Consider the following 11,146-nt stretch of genomic DNA (forward strand, 5'->3'; position numbering starts at 1 on the left):
GGGGTTCGAGTCTATCACACACCTCATACATTTTTCGCGTGTTACGTAACCTGGTATTTCTTTTGCTACCATTAGTGTGAGACGCTTCGTGACTGGTTTTGGTTTGAACTGCAACGGTTCAGATTTTTCTGTTAAAACCATGAGTGCTTCATCTAAGTCATTTTTGCTCTGCATTTCAAGAACATATTTACCTCCTCATCCTGGTACAATTTTCATTGCTGCGAATTTTGTGTTATCCCCCTTTAGCAGTTGGGATATCTCTTTGGTAAAATGTTCAGTATTTTGATTTCTCTGAGATCTATTCCTTCCATCCTGATTCAATAGGGTAGTGTTCATTGGTTCGAGGACCAGGCAATGTGACTCGGGTCCTTTTACTACGCTGGCATTTGAAGGGGAACGATTCAGAATTATAGACGAACTTTGACGAATTTCTTGCAACTTGTTCTGTAGTTTAACAATTTTTGCAGGTGTTTATTCTCGTTACAGAGAAGTTTGGAATTTTCTTCTATTACAGTCTGGTGCAAAACCAGGATTCAGTCGCATATTTCTCTAACATTGTCTTTCCCGCCAGGGACTTTTTTAAAGTTTCCGAGGACCTCTTTCAGAAGTCTCAGTAATGCAGCGACACTTCTTTGTTGATCGACGGGACATACACTTTCGTCTTCATTTTTGCCGCCGGTATCAATGCCCGAAGCCATAGTCACTGTCACTGGCGAAAGCGAAAGTCAAACCCGGTTAGCGAAAACCATGGTCATGCCTTGGGAAGCTGATATTCATTGGATTGTTTTCATAATTTGCTGGTGATTAATACACAGATTAATTCGAATATCGAATTAATCTTGACGGATTTTGTCATCCTGTATTGCACTTTATTGTCTATAATGTAGTTTAACTTTTATCACTGTTCACTGAAAGCTAAGCGATGCATTCGCTTTTTTTCCGAATCTTTCTGTTACAGAGTTCTTTACATCTTGAAAGCTAAACTGAGACTCTTCACAATACCATCTAAGCCGGGAGCTTTCAATGGTTTTAGATAATGAATAGCATCTTGTAATGAATCTGAAGTTATTGGTGACAGTTTATCTCGGTTATTGTCAAATGCATATTCAACTTGATCTCGAATCTGGCGGTGATAAGAAGTTTCCGTTGAGCGGTCATCGGAGGTAAACCATTTGTCAAAGAATACCTCACCAGCTTCCTGGTACGATTCTGCGAACACACCATTATCTTTTGCAATACGAATTGGAGATACTATAGAGGGGCGGTTGGAACATATTTTATGTATTGTTATCCAGGGATCTAAGCTACCTTTATTTATAAAAATTTCTTCCAATCTTCAAGTTTTGAATTTTTAATTTCATTTGAATACAGTTATTTTTTCATTTTCATAGAATGATAATTTTCATCAGTTGAGTGAATTTTAATTTTTTTTTAATTCTCTTCTATAATTACGCCTTAATTCAGTTAATTCTGGGGTCCACCATCTTGCATACTTGTTGAGAATGATGTTTTTTTCAGGCATTGCAATTTTAATTCCGATTTGTATTATATTTGAAAGGTTTTCAAGACAATTGTCAATCTCTTGTTTGTTTTCCAAAGGCATGGCAAATATGTCGTTCATGTTATTTTAAATATGTTTGCTAAATACATTCCAATTCGGTTTCTTGTAATTGAACCGTGGATAAGTCAAACTTATAATAGAGGAGTCATGAGTAATCACCTTAGCTTAAAAGAAATGTAACCGTGATCTAAAAGACAGGGGCAAATTAATAATTTCCAATCATAAATATCACGGGACAAACGATTTTCGACGGCGGTTACATCCGGGCTCTTGTTATTCATTCTTATATATGTTGCTACTGATGGACCATTTACTACAACCAATGGCATACTTCCGAAAACAACTCCAATTCAGCCCTTCTCACTCTGTAATGTTACTAGAAAGCCAAAGAGGACTTCTGGCATTAAAACCCTCACTTAAAATTAATCCAAACATATTTTTCTAATGTCTCAATCGGAGATAGACATAAGGAGGGATTTTTATATGAAGGAGGACAATAATATGACAAAACTGTAAGGGTCTTCTTATTAATATAAATGGAAACTACAACACATTCATTTTTGAAACATCATAACGTAAATCTACTTTCACCGTATTTTTAACAAAAATTGCTGCACTATAAAATTTTTTCAAAGGATCAAACTTAGGAAAACACCGGTAATTTGGCTCAGAAACGTTCGGCACTAACTCCACAAAGTCAGGAAACTGAGGCTGTTAAGCCAAGAACAACAATTAAAATGCATTTTCGAATCCCTTCTAAACTTTTTTGTTCTAATTTGTGAGGAATATTATATAAGCCTTATAAGATACAATTATTCTGCCATTAATAAGCTTTTACTAGATGTCCGATCATTAAAAAAAAGTTCTCAAAACTAAATTGTCTAGCTGTTACTGATACTTGTTTGTGTATAGTTTGAAATTCATTTTTCAGCTCAGCAAGACTTTCTACCAGCACCAAGGCAAAGAACAAGGAGCTTTCGTACGACTGAACATCAAAACGAGCTTCAACAAGGAGGGCACTTAACAAGAACAAGAAGTTTGAGGGAATGAACATATTTCAAGTCTAAAAGAATGTTTTCGAGTTTCAAGTTCTCAGGGAGTGTTCAAAACTTTTTAAGTTTAAGGGAATAAATACTTCTCCAAAAAAAAAAGTTTATCCGCAACATTAGGTGGTTTCTACATTGTTCTAAATTTATGCTGCTACTTGTACATTTTAATTTTTTTTTAGTATTATCAAACTGTCAATCTTTAAAAGTATTTTCTCTTGGAAAGGTTTTCGACTGTTCCTTAGTTTATATTAATATGCTATGCTTTATTCGGCAATTATCAGATATCATATCAATTTTGTAAATATCTTTTGTGCTTTAACTTGTATTGCCTTTATATTGGGTGTATTTTAATTGATGAAAGGAAATGTGCTTTTAAATGTTGCTTGTCCTTTGATTTTTTTAAATTTCATTTTTGTATATAAATTATTTGAAAGCTGAAAAATTGCGAGTCACAACATGGCAGTATGCCGTATAACAGTTGGCAGTTAATGTTGGTAAAACCCATCAGGATTCAGTAAAACATCTGCAACTACATAGAGATGACATAACCAAGGCTTTAAATTCTAATAGGACTCATAATTCTTTAAATTCTGCTCTAGGGGACCATGTCTTTGATAATCCCAGGCGGACAATACGTTTCAAAAAAATTTCCTAATTAGCAAGGACTCGTTCTTGTATGAAACAGGCTCTTCGTTAGTCAATATAAACTAAACTCAATGTATGTAATATTATTTCTTTAAATAGGGATATAGGGCAGTATTCACTCAATACTTTATACACAAATTTAATTGAATAGGATTTGAGAAATTATATTAAAAAATTATTAGTCAACAATAGTGAGCCTGCTATTAATAGACGTTTGAGGTTATGTGCCAGAAAGGCAAGAATAGCATTAAAAACCTGTTCTAATTTTTATTTCACCGGAATGAATAGCCTTGTTTCATTTTCTTTTTATCATCAGTCCTAGTTGTCCTTCGTTGAAGTAAAGATTCTGGGACTGTTTGAATTTAAGTTTAAGCTTTAAAGATCACATTTTACTGTAAGTTCAATTTTGTTTTATTATACTTATTAATGTTCTGCTGAGGATGGCCCTTAAATATAGGACTGAAATATTCATTTGAGGCTTGAGTAAGTTACACTGTCTTAAAATTTCCCTATAGTTATGCTTGATGTTTGTTTTTAGTAAGACAGTAGTTTTTTTAAGCAGCACGCAGATAAAAAGTAGTTGATAAATATTGTGTCTAAGATGGATATTCACCTGCTATAAGTTATTTCAGTTTATTTATATTAACGTATGTTGTCATTTCTATACTTTCTTTGAAAAATAAATACTATGTTTAAGCTTTCATGACTGTATTTTTCTATTTTCTGTAACATGGAGGCATCTTCATAATGCTTACACAAGTAGAGCTCCACTAATGGTAAAAGCCGTGTTGGAGCATAATCAATTAATGGGCGGTTTCACCAAACCAACAATATAATGATAAGTGTATTAAGTAAACAAGGTAATAGTTGTGTTGGTTTTGGGGCAAAACAAGTCTAGCTTATTTTTGGACAGTTTGTCATAGCCTCTGGCTTACATTTTTGTTTATAGTCTCACAGCAGTGATTTTACCTTTTTAATAGATGGTTGTAATTTTTAAACTTTTGGAATAGAACTAAGAAGATGGTTTTAACTTACGTTATTTATGTGTAAACATTATGGAGCTTGAGACAAGGAATTGGCAAGTAGAACATATCAAATATATATGTTGCCTCTGCACATACAATATGTATTATCAATCATATGTTTTGGGACATATGCAACAAGATTCATTCTGTGAAGTAAAAAATAGGACGAAAGGCTAATAACAAAATACTCGAGTTATTTCGTTCCCCTCTTGGTAAGTATATAGTCGTTCCACCCTCCAAAAAAAACAATATAAAATTCTAGACAAAACGCGAAACGCTGTAAAATACTTACTTACGTTACTCCTAAATTTCTTTTGCTTTACTATGCACCCCTCCCCCCGTGTAATTGACCAATTTATAACTCAAATTCTCTATAGAATACTCACTGTATTTTTCAATAGAGAGACTCTGTCTCTCTATGTTGGCACAATGTATCATTTATTTTTTGGTTTGTTTTTTTAGACCAGGGCACTTCTTACAGAAAGAGTTGTCGTAGAAACTTCAAAAGAGGCTCATTCGATTGAAAATTGAGAGGGCTAGTTCCATTTTAATAGTCAAAAGTGACTGGAGGGCAAATGGACGCCCCCCCGTCTATAATTTCCCCGAACACATCCAATCAAAATTTTGAGATAGCCATTTTGTTCAGCGTTATTGAAAAGTTCAGAAATTATATCTTTGAGGAGAGTAGGGAGCTATCAATAATCACTACGAGTACACCGTGCTGCTATCTACAATTGAGTCTAACGCCAAGCTAACATAATTTATTCAAGGACTATCGATCGAGTCGATTTATTTGTTGTTTCTAGGTGTAATGACTCCGGGGGTGAAGTTTGCACATGCGCACTAAGGGGACATTGTATTGATCAACTCGGGGGGAAGTGGATTTCTGAGAAATTGATTACATAAGCAAAGACGGTGAATTATTGATCGAGTCTAACGGGAAACAGGATCACGTGTCTTTTTCTAAGCCAATCCGGGAGTCGGAAATATTTGCGGGACAGGATTGCAGAGAATATAAGAAAAGGATTTTTGCTATGGTTTTATTAGTGTGTGAATAGAATTCATGTGAGTGAGAACAGTTTGACTTTACTCATTTGGATATATTTGTGCTGATGATGAGTGGAATGTCTACCCTATTAAAAGTTGATAGTGGAGTTGGTAGCACGAGAGGATTACGCCTTTGTCTGGAATGGGATGAAGTATAAGCAAGATATGTAATATCCTTGAGAAAATTTTAAATGGAGGTTCAATTATGCTTCGCTGCAAAAGTTGATATAGCGCATGTGAATAGACTTCAATGTGCTTTAAGTGCATTAGTGAAGCATATCGAAGACAATAAACTGTATCGTTAATTGTACATGTGTACTATTATTGTCGTAATTATACAATAAAACTGATTCTAGATCGAAAATGTTCCCATTCTTTTTTTTAGAATTTTAGGCTAACGAATCACAATCAGTCTAGAGTTAACAGTCACAGAGGTAGGATTAAAAACTGAATAAGTTTGAGAAACAGAGAATTAGATTGAATCTTGCGTTTGTGGAAAAACATTTGATTTTGAATGATGATTTACTCTAGTTATCCCTTCAACGGAAGATATTCTCTCGGGGAACACTTGACAATATAATGAAAACTGATTCTCCCCCATTGGACTATTGTATGAAACTTTGTCGATGTGACTCAAATGCTTATACTCAATTTATTCATATATTAATTGGAACAAAGCAGAAAATATCGTGGATATACTTTTGAAAACATTGCCATAGATTCAATGTAGATGGCTCCCCCACCTTTCGAAAGAGGTGACGTCACAGAGTTACTCCTCTCACCTTACCTCCACCCTGAATTTATCGAACGAGGATCACTTTCGTTTTAGCTGTGAGAGATTTGAAAACGGAAACCAAAAATGTTCTATACATGTCCACTATGCATGTACACTCTTGGCAGTTGGACACAATGTGAGAATTGTACAATTATTGATGACTATAATGAAAAGTGCAAATTATGTAATCCTTGTAAATTACATAGAGGCTATGCAGTACAAATTAAAGGATTTCATGTCTTGAAGAGATTTGTGACTCTCACCCGAGAGGACATCTGTGCTCCAATTGTCTCTATGCCAAATGTGATCAGTTTGAGAATACTTACCCCGGTATGATTGGAAAGAATCCCAAACATGATTTTAGTTTATTTCTACGAGATTGGTATCGTCATGGATTTCAATTATTCTGGGAGGAAGAATCAGGTCTACGATTCAACTGTTGGGGTAACAAGACAATTTGGTTTCTACATCATCGTTGTGACGACACTGCCTATTATGACTATAAACCAAGGGATTTTTATTTGGCAGTTACTGAATGTGATTCATCATTTGAAAACACTGTATGTGATATTGCTTCAAATAGACAGATTGAAACACGTGAATTTCATGATATGAATGCAAATAGTATCATTGACTATACAAAGAGATATGACAAGAGTGAAGTTACAATATACTGTAGAAAATGTGACCCTGACTTTGCAGCCAATCAAGATCAATATACAGGGAATCCAGATGATTTACCGGCATTAGTGGTTCACGACAGTTACCTATACACCGAAGAAGAAGAATAAATCTAAAGTGAAGAATAAAGATATTGTTGCATATACATTTTCCATTTATTAATAAATAAATTCACATACATTTTTTATGCACTTTACTCTTAGGGCACGAAAATCAATATTATACAGGTCTGAGAGGATATTTTCCACTATAAAGTCGTTCAGACGTGGATTGTCTACATAAATGTTGAGAAACTGCGTGTAAGTATAGCCGAGACATCGGAACACAAAATATAGTAGTGCATGGAAGCCATAGCTTTTAGTCGTCAGATCCTGCACTCTCTTCTGATTTTGAATAATAGTTTTCCAACTGCTCTCAATATAGTTGCTGATTTGTGGTGTGTAGAATGTATAGGGTAGGCCAAGAGGATCAAAAAATTCAATCGTCTTCATTGATTGAATGATGCACAACCAGTGACCCGTCTGCACAGTCGACGGACTGCTATTAACAATAATTAGGGTATTGTTGTCACTTTGAATTTTTCCAAGAAAGTCCGAGGGCAGACAATAGTATTTGTACTGGGACATGTAGGGATCCATATTAAATACATTGATTATTTGACTGGTGTTCATGGTGCCAAGTCTAGTAGAACACTGCCTTCGGGATTGATTTACCAATAAGTTTCATATTGATTTAGCGAGATTAGTGCAATACTCTCAGCTAACGAGTTGGCAAATGTACACTCTAAACGCAAACTCCCCGTACGTACTATACTCATATCCTGGGTGTCAGACAAATCCAATACAATGATACCATGTGTTTTAGCAAACATTTCTTCGGTTATACCATTTTCGAATAGTTGGGAATCATGATCTAGGGTTTGTATGGTCAACTCAATGTTATAAAGGATTTATCAAAAGATAGATTGTAGAGTGGGATGCCGTTTACTTTGCAGACAAGAGATGAAAGCCCAAACATTTCAAATTTATGTGGGCATCCAGTCCACGATCCTTTTGCACTAGCGCTTTTTACAAATTCCGAAGCGAGTTTTGACGGAATTTCACCATTGATAAAGGATTAGTCGGTGAAGGTGCGTGACCCCATGGCAATATGAAGTTGATTGGTGATTGTATGAGGAACAAGTAGTTTAATACTATTTCCACTGGCTCTCAGTTTTTCCTCTGCCAAAGTAACAGAACTCATAACTTGTTTTTGCGTACATGTAGTATTGCCGAGGTGAGGGAGAGAATTACATCAGGATTGGCAGCAAGTTCTTTTCTCTGTATGAAATTGGATGGTGCAAGCGTCAATTTTATATCCACTTTAATATTGGGTGGTAGCCATTGGGGTATATTAAATATTTCATGATATATTTTTCCAACTAGATATAATTCACTAGTTGTAGCATTTTTAAGTGCATCTCTACTATCAGTATTAGTAATATACTCATATCCATTGGAGATGCCTCTTAATTCCTTGTATGACTTGGGTGTCATCAGCATGAATTGCATATAGCTTGTATAATTTGAGAGATTTTTGCTTGTGCTCACCATCGTCCCATTGATGTAGACACTGATTTGACGAAATAAATTATGTAATATACAATCTTCATAGGACGTGCCATCGACGAGAATTGGCAATGTACTGTTGAATTTTCGGATATTTGATCGTAAATTTATAAATGTCGAAGACGTATCCATAACGAAGTCTTCATTAGAATAAATTTGGAAGCGGATATTATCGGAGAGATGTGGTCGTGAGTAAGATTATTCCTAGTATCTGTGTTTTACACTCACATCAACATTTTCTGCATTGAATAGATTCAATGAGGAGGTGATTGAAGGTTGGGAATCCTTATGCGGTAAGTGTGACATCTTAGGAAAAGAAATCTAGTTTCGATCAAACAATTCTCTTCCTGGGGCTTCTTCTTCTACTGTTTACACTACGTGTCGACTTTTTTCCTTCTTTTCTTTGACAGGGGTAATGTATTTCGTTTCTGACCTGAGTAGAGACTGATGAGTGATGCATTGTTTTTCGACCTTTTTAAACCTTTTCTATTTTGTTTTAATCTTTCGCCAAGTGTTTCGTGCACTGGACCTAAGATTTTCCGAAGCACTTTTTTTTAAATCGTTGCCAGAGCTCCAATCGTATAGTGTAGATGATGCAGAATCTGTTGCACCCGGTACAATATATTTTCTAGCCATAGGTAGTGCAGAGCGAAACAGCTTAGCAAACCAACTGCCAAGACCACAGCCAGAAATTGATGAGAGACCTTTGTAATATTCCATTCCGTTGCCAAGTTGTCTTGGGCAATGAGTATTAACATAGCAGTCAATAACAGGACGAATGAAGATCACTTTTCTACTAGATATCTTGTTGTTGTTGAACGACGGGACGAAAATGGCATGTAATCACAGCCAAACCTTTTGATATTGCTAGGGGATCACCTATTTCTGTTCTTAGTGTTAACTGACAGAGTTCCAAATAGGAAGTTTTTACGGGAATATACTGAAGATGCTTCATTTTGTAGTGGTGAATATGTTCTTGATTGGTTTTTCGTTCAAGAACTCGTAGGAGGGGAACATTGCTATTGCCAACCCGGGATGATTCGACACATGAAGCGTAGAGAAATATACAAGTGTCTGAGACGAAACCAGATCGATAATCAGCAAAAATAAATTTATCTATGTCGTTAACAGTTGCAGCATTTCTACCATTGACCATATTCTGTTTAAAACCAAGAACATCTCTCAGATTATCATTGAGATGAATCATTTCAGTGTCGACAGGTGAGGTAATGTAAATCCTATCGTATTCCATTGAATAATTAAAATGGAATGAACCATTCCTACAATATGAGATTTTTCTATTGATTTTTGCACAAAATTCCATCATATTACCTTATTCTTTGTATTTCAGTGTGACATGAGGATATTCACTAGATTTAAGTACTTCAACCCATTCATTATCGGCAAAGAGTGACCAATCGAATGGTATATTTTTTATCTCATATTTACGATCCTTTCTCAGGATGTCATATGTATTTTTGAGAATACAGTCGACAAGAGCCACTTCATACTTTCCATCATCGAATTTGAGGGCGGGGGAGAGTTTCGTCCAAAAATCACTTGTTCTATTCAAAACATTGTAAAGAGGATCAGAAATATTGGACATGAAAGTCACATAGAAATCATTGGGAATTGTCAATATCTTCAACACCAATCCAAGAATCAAAATCAGAGTTGTGTCCTAGCCAACGAACAAACAACTGTCTCTTGCCCCTACGAGTATGACTCTTTAATATCTTTTCAATTTGATAAATTTCACTAGTGTTTCTAACTTTTTGTAGTCCATAATCATAAAAATCGCCGAGGATATTATCATATTTGGTGTCTCGCAGTCGATATGTGGTAGGTGTGGTGTCTAGTATTTTGAACACTTTAAAAAGTTCAGTGCTCCATAAATAATTCCCCTTTTCAAAAATATTGGTGGTTCTATTAATTCTAACAGTATCACCAACATTCAATTTCTTCTTTTTCTTCTTCTTCTCATTGCCATTGGAATATTGCTTTAGAAAAGCATCAAATGTATTTTCACTGCAATGAACTTCCAGAGGGCTTGAGTTGGACAATATTCGATGAGGTTGTTGGTTGTATAATTGCATGATTTTATCTAAATCATGAATAAAAGCAGGTGTGTTTTTCAGTGTACAATATCTTGATATTAATAGACGAATCGTTCTTATCAATCGTTCAGCCATTGCAGCCTTTATCGGGCTGTGACTATGATAAAGTGTTGTATTATATTTCAATAGAACCTTCTTTACATGAGGACTAACAAGTTTGCTACCGCGATCTGATTGAATTTTTCTATAGCAATCCAGTTCAAGAATACTTTCTAAAGCATGAGAAATTTCAACACCTCTCTTTGATTGCAATGGAATGGCATAGGCATAGCGACTAAATACAGTGATTGCCACTAGAATATATTTGTAGGGTGCATTGTGATGCCGTTGAACCACGTCTAAAATTAAAAGATCAGTTTGCTTTATATGCAGAGGGAAGAAGGCTTTAGTTTGCCGATATTGTTTGCCACGAAGCCTGTGATTCCGATGCAGTGTGTAACTCGATTCATTTTCTAGATACTCTTTTGTTTTTTTTAATGTGATGCCACCGTCTATGTCAGAGGCAACTTTAGAAAGCTTTGTGGGGGAACTTAGACTTCCCGCTTCACCAATATTTTCATAGACATGGTTCAGAACTTCAAGCATTTTGAACGCAAACACGTAGTGTAATGTCCACTCCCCTTTTGAACACTGGAGGGT

General features: G+C 35.4%; 1 protein-coding gene across 1 annotated transcript in view; it reads left to right on the forward strand.

The window, feature by feature from the left end:
* Positions 1-3,861, forward strand: part of LOC148944366 (uncharacterized) — a 469,003-nt gene extending 465,142 nt beyond the window's left edge. The window contains exon 19 of the mRNA XM_089099911.1: positions 2,493-3,861. Coding sequence (XP_088956037.1) covers positions 2,493-2,611 — 119 coding nt within the window. The 3' untranslated portion in view covers positions 2,612-3,861. The remainder of the gene's footprint in view (positions 1-2,492) is intronic.
* Positions 3,862-11,146: the final 7,285 nt, after the last annotated feature.

This window comes from Artemia sp. Qi Xiang Cuo, chromosome 14 (assembly GCF_049724085.1).
Source record: "Artemia sp. Qi Xiang Cuo chromosome 14, ASM4972408v1, whole genome shotgun sequence".
NCBI lineage: Eukaryota > Metazoa > Arthropoda > Branchiopoda > Anostraca > Artemiidae > Artemia > Artemia sp. Qi Xiang Cuo.